Genomic DNA, 17,231 nt, shown 5'->3' on the forward strand with positions numbered 1-17,231 from the left:
GATGTGGTGCTGTTGGCTTCATCAAGCTGGGATCTCCAACTCTCACTGGAGAGGTTCGCAGCCGAGTGTGAAGCGGTTGGGATGAAGATCAGCACCTCTAAATCCGAGACCATGGTCCTCAGTCTGAAAAGCGTGGCGTGTCATCTCCGGGTCGGAGATGAGATCCTGCCCCAAGTGGAGGAGTTTAAGTATCTTGGGGTCTTGTTCACGAGTGAGGGTAGGATGGAGCGGGAGATCGACAGGCGGATCGGTGCAGCGTCTGCAGTGATGCGGACTCTGTATCGGTCCGTCGTGATGAAGAAAGAGCTGAGCCAAAAGGCGAAGCTCTCGATTTACCGGTCGATCTACGTTCCAACCCTCACCTATGGTCACGAGCTGTGGGTCGTGACCGAAAGAACGAGATCCCGGATACAAGCAGCCGAAATGAGTTTCCTCCGCAGGGTGTCCGGGCTCTCCCTTAGAGATAGGGTGAGAAGCTCGGTCATCCGGGAGGGACTCAGAGTCGAGCCGCTGCTCCTCCGCGTTGAGAGGAGCCAGCTGAGGTGGCTCGGGCATCTGGTTCGGATGCCTCCTGGACACCTCCCTGGGGAGGTGTTCCGGGCATATCCCACCGGCGGGAGGCCCCGGGGTCGACCCAGGACACGCTGGAGAGACTATGTCTCTCGGCTGGCCTGGGAACGCCTTGGGATCCTGCCGGCGGAGCTGGTTGAAGTGGCTGGGGAGAGGGAGGTCTGGGTTTCCCTCCTAAAGCTGCTGACCCCGCGACCCGACCTCGGATAAGCGGTAGTAAATGGATGGATGGATGGATGGAAAAGACACACATGGCTGAGGGAGCTGATTGTTCCAAACAAGGGACTGAGTTGCACATGTGGACACAATAACGTAATGAGATGGGCATAGACAAAAGGAACACAAGGAAAACATGACAGAACAAATGCTGCATTCGAGGATAGTCGGAAGTCGGACTTTTCCCGAGTTCAAACCAGGAAGTGTGTACGGGAACACCCCCTTGAACTCGGAAATTCCACCTGAGAAGTCGACCCCGAAAAAAACCCCAACCTGACTTCACTGATGGTCTACAAGTGGTGTCACTCTACAATGGCGACCGCTTTGGAAATGGAAACAGACCGAGAATGGTAAAAGACAATTTACTCGAATATAAAACTAGATAGTTTTCTTCATTCATAAATATTTGGCATAACTTCACATAACACAACGTACGTGACCGCATGCCATATCTCTCTGCATTAAATTATACGGTGAAGTGAACTACTGAACTGTATGGGATCAACCATTTACCACTATCCACCATTTTAGTTGTTTACTTTCGCCTCGAACGCTTTATGGTCGGAACTGGGAAAAACCAACTCGGAAATATCCGGCTTCCGACAATCCTCGCATGCAGTCAGATAACTCTGGCATGTTATTGAACTTGGAGGGGTGGGGGAACACAGTAAAGTATTGTATTTTTTATTTTTATTTTATTTTATTAAGGCTCTTTTAGAAGAAATGACATAATTCACAGTCTGAAAGCCGTAGGAAGTGAAACTTTTTGCTTTCTACTCTTTTTCTGAATTCATGGTTTTTATGTCATCATAGGAAATTGCTTAAAAAAACAACTGATTAAAGATTGTGTAATAATTTTATTAGTTTGTCTATGAACACAAGTTGGCAGAGATGGAAAATATCAATAGTAAGCTACATAATTCTATTGCTTATACAGTATAATGTGTATAAATATTTTACTACTTCAATAAACATAATATAATTCAGTTCGGTACTTACAGATTGTGAAATATTTCTCTCAAGCACCCATTAGAATAAGTGGAGATGATTGAAATGTCACATAAATCTAAATCCCTTATCTCTCCATCAGTCGCTTTTATTTACCCTTACGCCGCATTACACACACTTGCTCATAATTAGTCACCAGTTAATGATGTTTTTAATGCGACCCCACAGCTTGGTGATCCACAGGTTGACCCCCAATTCACTCAAGTAGTGAATTTCCGGCATCAACATCTTGCGGCACAGCTGGCCGTGAACCTTGTCGATGTTCTTCTTCAGATTGTATCCCATGATGGATTTCTGCCCGATTGGCTGCCAAGGCTGCATGACGCTCTCCTGGATGCTGCCGGCATCGACGGCATGTCCCCCCTCGATGCAGGTGGCCGCCATCTCCGCGTTCCTCCTTTTCAGCTCCGCCACGTCCTCCGCCATGCGCCGCAGTCCGTAAGCCTCCACTTTCCTCCAGAAGGTGCGGTTCACGTGCTGGTACAGTTTCCAGTCGAGAGCGTTCCATTCAAGTGCCCTGGCCCTCAGGTAGGGCGTCAGCTTGGATACGGTCGAAACCTTGCGGGCGTTGAGTTTGAAGAAGAGGAGGTCGTCCACGTCCCAACAGAGGGTGTCCTTGAGCAGGATGAGCGATTCCTCAAAATGTTCCGCCAACATGAAGAGCTGAAAACGCTCGGTGATGGATTTGATTCCCTCGTCAACCCGCGGATCGTCCAGCTCGAGGGTGTTGTCCTGTCCCAAGTCAAAGAACAGCAGGTTCTTGAGGTAGAATGCGTTAAAACCCTCCGGGTCAAAGTAGTAGTGGGGGTTATGAAGGAACTCGGCCATCTTGTCATCTCCTGCTATCTTCCAGGTGAACGGCACCAGGCGGCCAAAGTAGTGGAAGGAGGACTCAAAGAGTTCTGCGGGGTCTCGGAGGATGGTGACGTAGGCCGTATCGAGCGGAAGTAGCTTGGCCACTTCGGCGGCGTTGAAACGCATGTGATTGCAGACGATGTTGAAGCACATTCCGGGTTTGTAGTCTTTGACGTGGGAGCGCTGAAAAAAGGCGGGATAGAAGAAGTCGTTCCTGCTGTCGGGAAAAGCAAACTTCAGCTGGTGTTTCTCTCCAAAGCGGAAAAGGATGTTGAGGAAGGTGCTGCTTGCCGCCTTGTGGTTCTTCATGAACATGATGTCCACTTTGGGGGTGCATGTCACACCTGCGCTTTCAGGGGAGCTGTTGCTGCTTCGTCTGCTGGGCAGCTGGGATGGGTGGTGGGCGCAGGAGTAAGGTACTGGAATTCTGCAATAATCAAACATACACGTTGTGAAACATCCTGAAAAACAAACATGGTCAAAAGGTGCCAAATAATTATGATGCAGCATTATTATCAATAATAATAATAAGTTATGCCTAATAATAATTATTCTTATTATGCGTCATAATAATTCAAAAAGCGCTAAATAATTCTGATGCATTATTATTAAAAAGTTATTATGCCTATTATTATTATTATTATTATTATTTATTATATTATGCATAGTATTATTATTATGCATAATAATACATCAGAATTATTTAGCACTTTTTTACCGTTATTTAAAAAGTTTTTATGCCTAATAATAATAATAATAATTTTGCTTTGTGTAATAATAATTTATTATTATTATTAGGCATAATAATAACTTTTTAATAATTATTATTATAACTAATAATGATGATGATAATAATAATAATAATAATAATAATAATAATATAACAACAATAATAAGTTATTTCATTGCTTTTACTTTGCACCAAAACTGTATCTCGAACAGTTATCTTAAGCATAGCAATTTATAAAACCAAATCAAGTTTGTCTAGTTTATATTATTTTATATTAATAATAATTATGTATAATAACTCAAAAAGCGCTAAATAATTCATATTACTATACATAATTATAATGATAATAATAATAGCAACTTATTTCATTACTTTTATTTTGCACCAAAACTGTATCTTGAACAGTTAATCTTAAGCATAGCCAAAACAATAATTTATAAAGCCATATCAAGTTAAGGTCTATTTTATATTATTATTCTATATTAATAATAAGGCAGAAAATAATTCAAAAAGCGCTAAATAATTCTGAGGAAATATCATCATTAAAAAGTCATTATGCCAAATAGTTATCATCATTAAAAAGTTATTGTGCCAAATAGTAATTATTATTATTATTATTATTATTATTATTACATTAGAATTATTTAGCACTTTTTGACCATTATTATTATTATTATTATTATTATTAAGAAAATGTTATGCCTAATGATAATTATTATTAAAAAGTTATTATGCCTAATAATACTAATTATATGTAATAATAATAACTAATAATAATAATAATAACGTTATTTCCTTACTTTTACTTTGCACCAAAACTGTATCTTCAACAGTTAATCTTAAGCATAGCCAAAATAATTTATAAAACCAAATCAAGTTCAGGTCCATTTTATATCTACAGTATAACCCAAATATTTCCAAGCTCTGGCCTGGGGGCTATTTATGGCCATATATATATATATATATATATATATATATAAACTTTTGACGGGGCCTCTAATACTACTAATAATATTGTCTATAATATGTCAATAATAACAATATCTGCTACTAATAATAAATTTGACTTATTTGTAGATATGGAAGGAAACAATGCATTAAAATTGTAACATTTCACTTTACAGTGTCTTAGGAATAAAGATATTTCAGTTTCACGATATAAAATGTTTTCCACCACTTTCTGCTGTCGCTGTCAAGGTCTGATATGTGAACATACGGCATTAATCATTTATTAAGAACCTCAAGTACACATTAATTTAAATATGGTTAAAGATTGGGAAGTTTTGATCAGGGCAGGGGGCCACCGCAAAACCACGATAAATCCAAAATGGATTGCCTTATCACCTTTAACAGAAAGTTAAAAATAACTTTTTTTTGTTGTTTTTTTAAATGGCTAAAATAAAAAAAATAAATATACACAGTTATTTGATGGCTTTTAGCAAAGTGGCCTTACATTCTTCAATTTTCTGTATGTGGCCCAGGGATCTAATGAGATGCGTAACAAAATCTGTAATGGAAATTCTGCAATTACAAAGATAAGAACACTCAATATGTTTATTATTGTGGTTGTAGTGCACCGTGGTCTAACTGCATTGCATTTCGTATTGGCTCTTTTCACCCCCCCCCCCCCCCCACTCCCCAAACTGACCCTTCAAGCACAGCAAGTGGCAAAATGGCCGCCCCCTGGGATGGATAAAAACAGGTGGATTTTGCTGCTTAATTCCTATTCCACAAATGCAATATTAATCCGAATCCCGTGTTTAGATGAGTGGGACTACAGAGAACATATTATAAAAAATAAAAAAAAAGAAGAAAATTAAAAAAAATTATGCGTTGACTTGAATGACTGTATACATGCACATGCGTGTGTTGCGCTATACTCAGGCATGCTCAGGGGCACTTGGGTCATGGACAGGCAGTAAAGGAGGATGATGCTGCTGGTCAGCAGGACACCCAGGACCACACGTTTGCACGTGGACCTCCAACGCCTCCCGTGTTTTCCTGCCATGGGCCTGCAAATTCAAAAGGTTACCTGAAAAATTAACAAGGTATGCATGTAGAATGAGTTAGCTGGAAAAGGAAAGTGTCCACATTAAAGTACTTGATGTTGAATTATAAATCAATCTCATAAATATTTCATTCACATAATGTCATTCAGCATACAAAAGAATTATTCACAGCGCTTCATAACAAAATGTGGAAGTGTTGTAAATACTTCCCTGATGATCTATATTCTCCTGACTACCAGGAAAATAAATATTGTCCAATAATGTTCAGTATTCCCTGATCTTTGTGAAGTAACTAATACTGCAAAATAATTTATTTTTGGGAAAAACAAAACAAAACCGTTTTTATTTTTAAGCTTTGATGTGTCTACTACAGAGGACATTTTTTAAAACTTAAATGCTAGGCTCAAATACAGTTAAAATACCGTAAGTCAAACAATACTTTGTGTTCTTAATAGTCTTATAGAAAACATGCTAACAACATTTACCTAAATTTGTTCAATAAAAAGTGTTATACACTTACATTTCTCCTTCCCTAAAAAGTGCTTGCACTGAGGGAAGCAATTTTCTTTTATGATGCATCAAAGCCCTACGCATTTGTCATCATTGGAAAGTTCCGAATGTCCCCTATAGAGCACAAAATGAGTTAATTCAATCGTATGCCCTGGGTGGGAGATATTGAGTTTTCAAGGTCCACTACAGAGGACAAATTTGAATCGCTGGTAGTCAGGTGGATATGGCAACACATAATGATTAGTCTTGTTTCAAAGCTGTCCCAAAAGATGAACAAGTCATCATTGGCAAAATGTTACACACGTTATGTTCATCACCTGCTGGCTCAGCATTAATTTTCCATACCTAAGGGCAATTTATAGTCTTCACATAACTTTTAAGAAACATCTTTTTGGGACTTGAGAGGAAGCCAGATTACATGCTAAATACTTGAGCCACATTGCCGTGTCAGCAAAAGCTAGCATGAAGTTATTGCGTATCAGCATTGTTTGCAGTGCTAGTTATGTAAAACGTGTTTGGCACTATGTGATACCATCAGCATACCAAAGACATCATGTGCCTTCGCTTTGTCATTTAACACCGTGGCCTGGTAACAATTAGTAGTTATAAAATAGGACACTATTAAATTGTAATGGATTTCTTCTGGAATTTAGCCTTTGTTGATAGTTCCTTTATTTGTTAGTTACTATGGTAAGACCTCACACTATTACCAACTTTTGCATATTTATAGTATATCATTTGGTTGATTTTAATAACTGAAATGCACATAAATATTTAAGATAGCTCTAGAGGCCTTTAAAAAAATCACAGCTAAATAATTAATGAAAACAAACAGTAGTGTTTAGAATTATTTTTATTTTATTAATATTTTCAGTCCAGATTAGGTTAATGACTACTAGTAATGATGTTATGGAATGTGTGGTTTTAGATTACTGCACCTCTCCGCCTCATGTAACTTACATTCATAATTGAATGAATTATTGTTGTGTTGTTGATAGCGTTTTGTATTGATTTGATGTAGAAAAAAAATATTGGGGCTTGTGAATAAAATGCAAATAACTATAAATTTAAATACAAGACTGTTGTCATGTACACTACTAAACATGTCCATGTAATGCACATTGGCAGCTACGGAAATGACAAAATAAGCTCATTTAGGGAAATCAACAACATAAATGCTTGTGGTTTCTTACCTTCATTTATAAATCCAACCTGGAAGGTCGCGACGCTTGTCCATCATCCTTCGTATTCAACTTGACTCAAACAAGTTGACCGAGCTCCTGCGGTGTTTCTCGCATCTGATCTTGAGACGAGAGGCGGCCAAAGTTCCGTGCGTGCTCAAACTCATCACATGTCCACAGTTAACAGATCTGACCGATCTCCAGTTTCACGGCGCCGCTGCAGGCACACCTGATGCCTCGGGCCACCTCCCCCCTCTTAACTTTCTAATCTGAGATCCATTCTGCTGAATGAAGCACTGCGGGGAGGCTTGTGTCCCTGCGACATCAGGGTCACCGTCAGGGGACAAGCACTTGTGAGAGAGGGGGAGGGGAGTGATGGAGCGAGGGAGGAGAGGCTTGCATAGTCGCTATTCTGTGTCTCCACACAGAAGGCCATTGAGTGCACACACTGGAGTCTGAGCTGCAAGCTGATAGGAGGGGTGGAAATCAGCATAAAAAGAACAACAAAGGCGCAAATTGTACCACTCAATCAAGACTTTGAGTTCTTTGACATGCCTTCTATACATGCTACATGTGGAATGTATTGGGGGTTCAATACAACTTTAATTGTGCACACAAAACAGTTTGTCAACAAAAAATAAAAATAAAAAAATAAAAAATAAGAAATTGCTTAATTTGCTAGCATTGGCTCATGCTTACTGTTGCTATTAAAACATGTTTCCCTAACTTTGGAAATGCAAAATGACTTAAAGGGATATTTTACTTATTTAGCCATTTTTGGCAGTCAAACATGAATATTTTGCCTATAATACCGTCTTTATTTTTCATGTTCAATTAGCATCTTTAAAAACACATTTTGCAACTTGCTGTCGACTGAAAATGACAACACAAGGGCTCAGGTAACCAATCACAGCTCAGCTTGTGAATGTCACATGACCAAACCTAGAAAACAGGTGAACTGTGATTGGTTAGCTGAGCCCTTGTGATGTAATTTTCAGTCGACAGCAAGTTGTAAAATGTTTTTAAAGGTTCTAATTGTACGTGAAAAATAAATAAAGTATTAAATTAATTTTAGACAAAATATTAACTTTTTATTGTTATAATGGGCTAAATAAGTTAAATATCCTTAAAAAAAAAAAGTTCATAAATATAATACAGCTGTAAAAAAATACACCTTACATATGTATTTTTGAAAGGAAAAAGTCATTCATTTCAACATCAACCAATCTCAACTGCATCTTACTGTTTTTATGTTGTGAAGACATTTCCCTTTTTTTTGGCGTGGGGAGGGGGGGGGCTTGATATAAAAAAAAAATAAAAATAAAAAAACAAGTATAAATATCTGTTATCAAATAGGGAGTAAAACATCTCCAAAATAAATAAATAAAATTAAATAAATGGTAATCACTGCAATACTCTGTTACAGATTTTTTATGTTATCTTTTTATGTTTATGGTGTAAAGTATTTTTCCATACAAATATTTTCTGTTAATAATATACTTTAGTAGTGTTAGTAGTAGCAAAGGTTAGTGATATAGGCTAGGTCTAGGATAGGTTCCAACTTATGTCCAAAATAATAAATTGAGGCCAGTGGCCACAGACTCTACCGTAAATCAAGGATCCCATGTATTAAAAATATTAATAATGTGTTTTTGTCAAGGTCTATTGTCATTTTGGCCTGTCTGAGCTTGAAAAGGTGAGACCGAGACTTGCTTTTGAGATTGATGAAATGTTTTTACCTGCTCCTGCAAAGAATGAGATTTCCTATCTACCTGGTTCACAAAAGAAAGGATAATTAAATTATCTGATTTTAATGTTACACAATTCTATTTTGGAAACATTCCAGGGGAATAAATGGGAGTTTACGGGAATTAACAGGATTTAAAAAATAAAATAAAATTAAGGTTGGCTACAGGAAATTTACTATAAATACAGCACATCTATGCTATTCCTCAATCCACATTGGCTAGATTCACTTTGCATTCCTCCATCACATGCACAGATGACTTCTAAGAATCTTGATTTCTTTGACAGAAGAGTGGCTCTTGTGAACATTTTGAATGGGACTTTGTTGGTATTCTTAGAATTGGGGTGGGGGATCAGGCGGGGAGGATTTTTGAATGGGTTGGGTCACTGGTAACTGGTGAGCAATATTAAACTCAATATTCATGTTTTTGTTCTTCAATTAAAGAATTGATTCTTCAATAAAACATTTAAAAGTTGATCGTCTTAGTCATGGCCTTTCAAATTGTATCGTTGGTCCGCAGTTATTTTTATTTGTGATGTTAAAAAAAATTAGTGGCATTAAAAGAACTAATTTTGACCCCCCTAATTTAAACAAACCAACTTAAATTTGGACTCACTCCAAACTGAATTTGCAAAAGCAGATTTGTTGATACAGCTCTTGTACTGGATCTCATTACATGGCATATCTAATACTGTAACGAATGAATGAATAGTGACATCTTTCATCCAGTTTTATTTGGTTGCGTGTGTATGTTTGCAAAAAATATCTGACACGGTCAGCGCATAAACATTGTGGCCCGATTTGTGTAAGACACGCCGGCCGGCTCGACACTGCTTCTTTTGTTGAGCACCCATCGTGCTCCTTCAGGCACCCGTAGTGCCAGGCTGAGACCCGAACTGGGTGGGCTTGCAAGGAATGCAGCTCGGGGTAAAGAGGACGCACTCCGAACTGAATGAGGATACTGAGTGTGTGTGTGTGTGTGTGTGTGTGTGTGTGTGTGTGGGGGGGGGGGGGGGGGGGGGGGGGGGGGTATAGAGCCCACCAGAACCACAACAGAAGCATCTCAAGGGGCAGTGTGTCAGACTGCAACCTCACAGATGTGGATCAGACACTCAGGTGATGTGTGAAAACAGGCTGAATATTTAATTGTATTGAATTATTGTTGTATGATTAAAAGTAATTGCTTTATGTTGCCAATGCAGTCCACAAGTTCAAATGGCGTGGAGAAACGTGTGTCAACAAAATGATAAACAGTCAACATCAACAATTACATCTTGGTAATCATTATGCTCCAAAAGCTAACTATGCAAATATTGATGCATCCATACACTTATGTGACTCACCAAAGGGACTTGAATAGAATGTGGGCTTGCAGCACTCAACATATCAAAGTTAAACACAATCATAACATAATTCATTTTCTGGCCTTTTTCTTCTTGGCCTTTTCATTGTCATCATGAGCTTTCCTCTTCGCGGCGAGCTTGTTTGCCTGTGAGAGACGACAAATATCGAGTCCAATAAGCACAAATGCAAAGAGTTGACTCAGAGGTCACATGGCCTGCACATTCTTTTTGAAACACGTTTGCTAAAGTGTTTAACATTCCCACACGGCAACGATAAGAATGTAAATAACGCACTGTATGTTATAAATGTGCAACTTATCAGTGCAAACAGACTTATCGGGATGGAAATCAATAAGAAACGGGGCAAACCTCTCGGACTTTTCTCTTTTTCCCAAACATGATCTTGTCGTACAGGTACTTGTCCTTTTTCTTCATCATCATGATGGCCAGTCGCTTCTCTTCGGCTTTTTCCTGCTGCTCCCGTTGCACTGGATTATCCACTTTCAATATACCGGGAGTCACTTTGACCTGAAATCATTAAGTTCCATTTTTAATTAACTATAAAGTATCGGGTGAGGGATGATGATGATGATGATGATGATGATGATAGCTCATGAGTCACAAACCTTGGGCTGTGATCGTCGCTCCTCCATCTTCTTGAGCTTATTCTCTTGTACCTTTTCCTCTTCCTCCTCGGCTTCATCATCATCGTCCTCCTCTGCACTCTCCTCTTCTTCCTCATCATTTTGCTGGGCTGTGTTGTTAATTGAAAAAAAGTAATGACAAATACACTAGGGATGTAACGATATCCAAACATCACGATACGCTATCACGATACAATAATTTTCACAATATTGTTGGGGGGAGCTCATACTAAAAAAAGCACAATGTTGTGCTTTTGTACATAACAGCAATGCATATAAACCACCTACAATCTCTAATAATATTGAGGCACTTACTTGGTAATGCAAGTACACATTGATCGCTTCACAAGCAAATTAGCTTCCCCTTCATCTGACAATTAGACTTAGACTTAGACTTGACTTTATTGATCCCTTTGGGATGGCTCCCTCTGGGAAATTTACATGTCCAGCAGCAATGAGAACAGATAATAAAATAAAAAAACAATTCAATCAATCAATAAATAAGGTTATTACACCAGAGATTAAATTAATAATAATAAAAATAAAATAAAAAATAAAAATTCTATCAATAAATAAATAAGGTTATTACACCGGAGATTGAATTAAATAAATTAAAGTACAGTAAAGTGCCATATTTGTGAAGTGAAGTGCATGCTACACCCTCCTCCCCCCCAGTGAAGAGTTGTAGAGTACAATGGCACAGTGGACAAAGGAGTTCTTTAGCATAGATTTTAAACATAGAAGGCCAAAACATCCCTAAAGAAACTTAAATTGCACTAATAAACTAGCCACTAGAGGGTGCTAGAACTGCACAAATGGAAATCAACCTGACTTTTTAAACAGATGTGTTCCTTTTAAATATTGTGAACATGACGAAGAAGATATTGTGGCAGTTTTATTATCACGATATTACGATATTGCCATTATCGTTACATCTCTATTATATATGAGGGGTGTCAAATGAGTGCATTAACTTTGAGTTAATTCAAAGTTCCTTTAACGCCACTAATTTTTTGATTTAATTAAATTCATTAAATTAATTTTTTGTGGAAGTTTTAATATCACGATATTGCCCTTATCGTTACATCCCTAAAATACACCATAACAGTAAATTATCCTAGTTCCAACTTTATAATTTATAAAGGCCCTACCAGGCTTCTCTCCCCTTTGCAAGGCCATTATCTTCAATTTCTCAGGAGGAACATAGTCTCCCTCCTTCTCCTCCACAAATGGAGACAAGTGGGGTGGAAGAGTGTTTCCGATGAAGTAGTCCTCCACAGGAAGGACCATTTTGGCATTGACACAGTCGTACACCCACTGGGGCTGAATGTAGTACCTGAAATGGCAACGCAATAAATGTTATGAAGCTTTTCATCTCTAAAGAGATATAGTAATAGATATATCAAATTCACATGGCCGCATTTACTTTACCTATTGATGTACTGTGTGCGAACACTGGGTCTGTCAACAATCTGATGTGTGATCGTCTCATCGGTCTCCTCGTACGTGCTCCCAATGCAGACGGTCCTGTCCCAAGACACCTCGCCACCAAAACACCTGTCAATGTTGATATCCATAATGGATGTCAACAATGTGGTAGAAGTACATAAGCGTTTAAGGTGATTGCATTTTAGTGCAGTTGTTCCAACTCACCTGATGACAAAAGCCAGAGACTCTCTGGGGACTTCTCTATTGAGGAAAAACTTAAATCCCTCAAACATCTTTTTCTGGGCTTCTTCTTGTTTGCGCTGCTTTTCGCTTTCTTCCAACGTTGACATTTCTTCCTAGAGGGGAATGTTGTTATACTCCGTTTAAATCCAAGCCATAAAACACATTTAAATTAATTTGAAGAGACAATACTTAAGAGAAAGCAGCAATTCAATTTCTCATACAGAATTAAGGCAATGTGCTGCATAGTCGCATCCTCATGCTGGAAATGGATAGGCCAGGTACGAGGTGAGTGAAGACTAGCAAATAGCTGAAATTTGAGCAGAAGATGCAGACTAGAGGACACAGAGCGTTGGAAGGGGAAGACTTACTCTGGCAACTCCTGAAAACGAAAGGGAAAGGCAATTTAGTTGCAACTACAACCTCCATGAGTGAGGTTCTACCTCAACCCTGGCAACCAAACACAGGACCGTATTCCCCAGTTTCAGACCTCCATTTGCTTTGGCATTTGTGGCCCCCTCAACTTTGCCCTCAGAGACCAATTACTTAATCTACTCACACTTGATTTCTTCATATGTAATGGCGGTAATAATGACAGCAAAAACAAAGAGGTTGTATACGATTATCACTTTTGCATGCACTGGATCTTTTTGCGGCACTGTGGATAAACGAACGATACAATTAAGCAACGGTCTGAGTTTATGAATACTCTGAGTGAGGCAGCATGCTTGGAGCATATTTCCAAACCCACCTACAATGAGGGAATGGGGAATTTGGGGGCGACGAGCTAAAGTTCATGGTCTCAGTTTTTGTGAAACTAATGACCCTACACCCCCATAAAAAAAAAAACAACACGTTTTTTGGCTTGTGCGACCGAGAAGGAAGACAAATACTAATTTACGTCAAAATAGCGAGCTCAACCTGCGATACATGTTATGATCGCAAATGGAAATCCACAAAACAGTGAGGCCGTAAAAGAAGAACTACGTTATAGCGAGGGAACACTGTATTTGGCAATTCATTCATTTTTATGCATTTTCCTTTTTCCCTCTTGAAAAGTATTAAGAAAAGAACGCTCAACAAACAATAAGACCATGTTCCCACCTTTGAACTCGACCAAGAAAGATTATGTACACCTGTGTGTGAGTGTGCGTGTGTTTATGCAGGAATAATTGTAGATAAGTTATCATACATTTGCTGCAATCAAGAACTGCTTCTGCTTGCAATGAAGAATGCTTTGCTCTGTTCCCACTCACATTCACATAGCCTGGCTATTTGAAGATGACTCAAAAAGCTGAAGAACCACAACATCTAACGCAGCAGAATGGTTCGAGCCAGTCTGCTGAGGTCGCCTGTTTGCTGTTAATAAATGATTGCAAACTTGACCACACATTTACTTAGCAATGTTCCACTCACATGCACAACACATAGACAAACAAGTACACAGTATTCCAACTATGCCTTGCATTTGCATTTTTAGGGTTGGAACACCCATGTAACTAAGGGCGTGGAAAACCAAATAAATAGAGGGTGAGGAGAGGAATCTTCAGAGAGTGCAGGAATGAATTGTATCACCCCGGGTTTTCACCGGTTGCGGTTGCGGTGCGGCGCCGCAAGCAATTAGATTCCATTCATTCGAATGGTGCAGTCTACACCGCTTGCGGGTGCGTTGCGTGTTGACTGCGGAAGGCCTGCGGCGTGCCGCAAGCCTTCCGCAAGGATAGCCTATTTTCTATTTTTGCCGGACGCCGCATGCGGTAGGCCTCCGGCAAATGGCAAGCTAGCACAAAACACATCGAGCGGGACAGGAAGACCGACGCAGTTTCAAAATAAATTTCCGGTTACCTTTCAGAATAAAACACTCGCCAGCTCGTATTTCGCAAGCTTATCAGCAGAACGTGACGTGGGCGTCGCCGGGCCATGTGCTCATTCACGGTTTAGACACCAGCGAACATGGACGCGGAGAGGTTTAATGAATTGGAGGTGGAAAACCACAAAATAATATATGACACGGCACATCCTTTTTATAAGGACTGTAATGTATTGTGAGTTTGATGTTCGCGATTGCTTGTTGTGCCCGTCTCGCTTGCCGTACTGAGCGGCAGCCAGACGCGGAAGACAGAAATAAAGAGTGGCGCTCGCCTTGAGCACGCACTGACCCGACTCTCGTTATTAATATACTTTACAAGGACAACCAAAGAAAAGATGCTGCATGGAATCTCATAGCAGAAGAAGCACAGACTTTCTGTATGTTTGTCGTTGTGAAATGCCACATGATCGCGCGCGCACGGTCCCGCGAGACACGTTGGGAAGTGGGCGGCGACGGAGCTGCCGGACCGCAGCTGTGCGGAGCCGGTGTGGATTGACAAAAAAATTGACCCGTCCGGAGCACGCAGTCAAGACGCACCGCACCGCAACCGCACCGCAACCGCACCGCAACCGCATCCAGTGAAAACCCGGGGTCAGTCAGTTCCTCTCCTCTCTCTTCGCGGGCCTTGAAATGAGTGTCTTCTCTCATTTTTGTGTCGTGTTTAATAGATGTCAAACAGGATTATATAAAAATAGGACAGGATATATATTAAAAAAAAAAAAAACACTGGAAGCAGTCAATAATGTTGTTTTCAGCCGTTTGCTTTTTACCTCGCCAAGAGGAAAGTGGTCCAGTTGCGCTTCTTCTTCCTCCACAGCAGAAACCACCCGGGCCAGACTTGCACACAAAGCGGAGAGTTTCTGCATGGAAGAAAATCCACAAATATCATTTACAAGCACACCAAGTAGACATTCAAATATCTTTTTATCAGTTGACTGTAATTAGTCACCTCCAAGTAGCTTTCTGAATCCAAGGCATAGTCCTCCTCATCGTTGTCCTTTAGCTCCTGCTCTGCTTTACTGTCAAGCTAAAAAGAAAACAAACCGCATAAAACAGAATACTGTAGTTAAATGTGTGATTTTATATCCTTGATCTCAAAAACACACAATCTGGCAACAATTTTCAGACACTCCAACATTGTTGCATACTTTATTGTGCCTTAAACTTCATTCTACCTTTGGTGGATAAACCAAATTGAGGGAATGGTAGAGTCGGAAGTTGATGAAGCCCAAGAGAGTTGTGTAGAACTCTGTGAAAGTTGCCATGACTCTGTAGTCGACATCTGTAGGGTGCTAATAGAGCAACACGAGGAGGATCAAAGCGTTTGTGGAAAGCTGTATCAAACAATGCGCCATTATTTTTGGCCTTCTGAACGCTTGCTCAGTCCTGGCAAACATCATTACACAGTATGCTACCTTTCAGTATGTGCACTTACATCATGGGAGAATTGATACGGCACCAGCCATGTAATTAGCTGCCCCATTACCTCGACCTGGTAATATATTCCCTTGATAGAGATGAAAACCTGGAGAGAATCAAACAATGACATTCACAAATTTATTTTAGTTTTTTTTTAGCTAAACCATTTTTTTCCCTGATATAAAGCTGGCACCTTTCTGATGGCACGAGAGGCTATCACGTAGTTCATCCACTCGACAGTGAGGCGTCGACAGAGCTGTATGGTTTGCACGTGACATTTTCCTGTTCGTGCGAATGTGGAGAAGAGGAAGCACATACAAAGTGCATCTTCAATATCCCGAAGAGCATCAATGAATGTGGGATACCTGAAACAAAATGCAAAGGAAAATAACTGGCTGTATGTGGATAAAATTAGTATGTCTTAATTTATACTGATAAAATTATATAGCTAAAGTATGTGCCACACTGTCGAACTTCTTACCTTTCTTTGACAATCTGGTCCAATTTATATGTTGGCTTGTTATCCTTTAGCCTTTCCACTGCAGAATATTCTGTTTTTGCATAAGCTTTCTTAAGTTTGCGAACAAATATCTTTGCAAAGAAAGAACAGTTATGATTAAGGGGCAGTCAAAATAACATGCACAAAGACAGGAAATTAAAGCTCAATGCCAGTGTTTACAATTTGTATATTGTACAGTACCTTGTACTCTCTGAATTTTCCAACGATTGGCTCATGCAGAAGAAAGCGAATGTCTTTGAGCAGGTAAAATGTCCTCGGAGCTGTGGATCCTTTGTTCACTTTCTTCTTGTGCTTGGGTTCGTGAGGATAAATGCCTTTGAGAATGCATAGTCGTCTGAAAATCCAAACAAATTACTTGTTAAAGACAAGTCAAAGTGATGACAAACAGCACCTATATGAATTTACCTGAAATCTGGGAGGCTTAGTTGTAATTTCTTGCGGGCTCTGTTTCTGGTGATATAGTTTGTAGCAGCGCCACTCTCATACTGCAAAACATACCCATATCATCACGTCTTAACCTAGTGTAATAGTTGACTAAACCTTTACAGAAAACCTTGTAATCACTTTACTAAACTCCACCAGCGAAGAAAAACAAACTACTGGAGTAGCTCCAGCGCAAGCTACTAGCTAGCTAGCTCCCACGTTGTCAACACTGTCCAAATGTTTGGCATGAGAGCACCGGCGACATTTACCTTCTTCTTTTGTAGGCCTCCCATTTACAAAACTGTGGTCCACAAAGATGTACAATGTATTTGTCGTTAAAAAAAAAAAACCCAAAGTATCACCAAAGGTGATTGCAACGAGAACTACCGCAAAACGCAATAAAACCATGCACGTGTAATGACATGCGCAGAGAAGGAAACTTCAAGACCCTGGGCTGCCCGTTTATCTGCCTGCATAAAAATAACATATTGACAAACACTGCTGCGCTGCCGCTAATG

The 17,231-nt window shown here is 39.7% G+C and overlaps 2 protein-coding genes across 11 annotated transcripts; both read right to left on the minus strand.

The window, feature by feature from the left end:
• Positions 1-1,623: 1,623 nt before the first annotated feature.
• On the minus strand, positions 1,624-7,423 carry gal3st1a (galactose-3-O-sulfotransferase 1a). Of its 10 annotated transcripts, none has more exons than XM_077521048.1 (3): positions 7,092-7,423; positions 5,260-5,391; positions 1,624-3,076 (listed from the first exon to the last, which is right to left on the minus strand). In XM_077521048.1, exons 2-3 carry the CDS (start codon positions 5,385-5,387, stop codon positions 1,927-1,929), a joined length of 1,278 nt encoding a protein of 425 aa, XP_077377174.1. In that variant the 5' UTR covers positions 5,388-5,391; positions 7,092-7,423; the 3' UTR covers positions 1,624-1,926. The 10 variants fall into 10 exon arrangements, with proteins under 10 accessions (XP_077377174.1, XP_077377171.1, XP_077377172.1 ...); XM_077521045.1 differs by having other exon boundaries at positions 5,260-5,411; positions 7,092-7,421; XM_077521046.1 differs by lacking the exon at positions 7,092-7,423 and adding an exon at positions 5,909-6,012 and having other exon boundaries at positions 5,260-5,411.
• A 2,520-nt stretch (positions 7,424-9,943) lies between these two features.
• Positions 9,944-17,156, minus strand: pes (pescadillo). The gene is made up of 15 exons (XM_077521044.1): positions 16,983-17,156; positions 16,696-16,775; positions 16,471-16,624; positions 16,252-16,361; positions 15,964-16,135; positions 15,787-15,876; positions 15,527-15,643; positions 15,301-15,378; positions 15,122-15,211; positions 12,467-12,597; positions 12,245-12,370; positions 11,965-12,149; positions 10,796-10,923; positions 10,539-10,697; positions 9,944-10,315 (listed from the first exon to the last, which is right to left on the minus strand). The coding sequence occupies exons 1-15, from the start codon at positions 17,004-17,006 to the stop codon at positions 10,241-10,243; spliced, it is 1,719 nt and encodes a 572-aa protein (XP_077377170.1). The 5' UTR covers positions 17,007-17,156; the 3' UTR covers positions 9,944-10,240.
• Between the last annotated feature and the right edge of the window lie 75 nt (positions 17,157-17,231).

This window comes from Festucalex cinctus, chromosome 5 (genome assembly GCF_051991245.1).
Source record: "Festucalex cinctus isolate MCC-2025b chromosome 5, RoL_Fcin_1.0, whole genome shotgun sequence".
Lineage (NCBI taxonomy): Eukaryota > Metazoa > Chordata > Actinopteri > Syngnathiformes > Syngnathidae > Festucalex > Festucalex cinctus.

What these genes read in the sequence shown, in the direction of transcription:
- gal3st1a (XM_077521048.1), bottom strand. Translation starts at nt 5,387, where the DNA reads ATGGCAGGAAAACACGGGAGGCGTTGGAGGTCCACGTGCAAACGTGTG. An exon ending in GTGCCCCTGAGCATGCCTGA is followed by an intron (nt 3,077 to 5,259) that starts GTATAGCGCAAC and finishes TGATTATTGCAG; the next exon opens with AATTCCAGTACCTTACTCCT.
- pes (XM_077521044.1), bottom strand. Translation starts at nt 17,006, where the DNA reads ATGGGAGGCCTACAAAAGAAGAAG. An exon ending in CGCACACAGTACATCAATAG is followed by an intron (nt 12,150 to 12,244) that starts GTAAAGTAAATG and finishes TTGCCATTTCAG; the next exon opens with GTACTACATTCAGCCCCAGT. An exon ending in AAAAGAGAAAAGTCCGAGAG is followed by an intron (nt 10,316 to 10,538) that starts GTTTGCCCCGTT and finishes CGTCTCTCACAG; the next exon opens with GCAAACAAGCTCGCCGCGAA.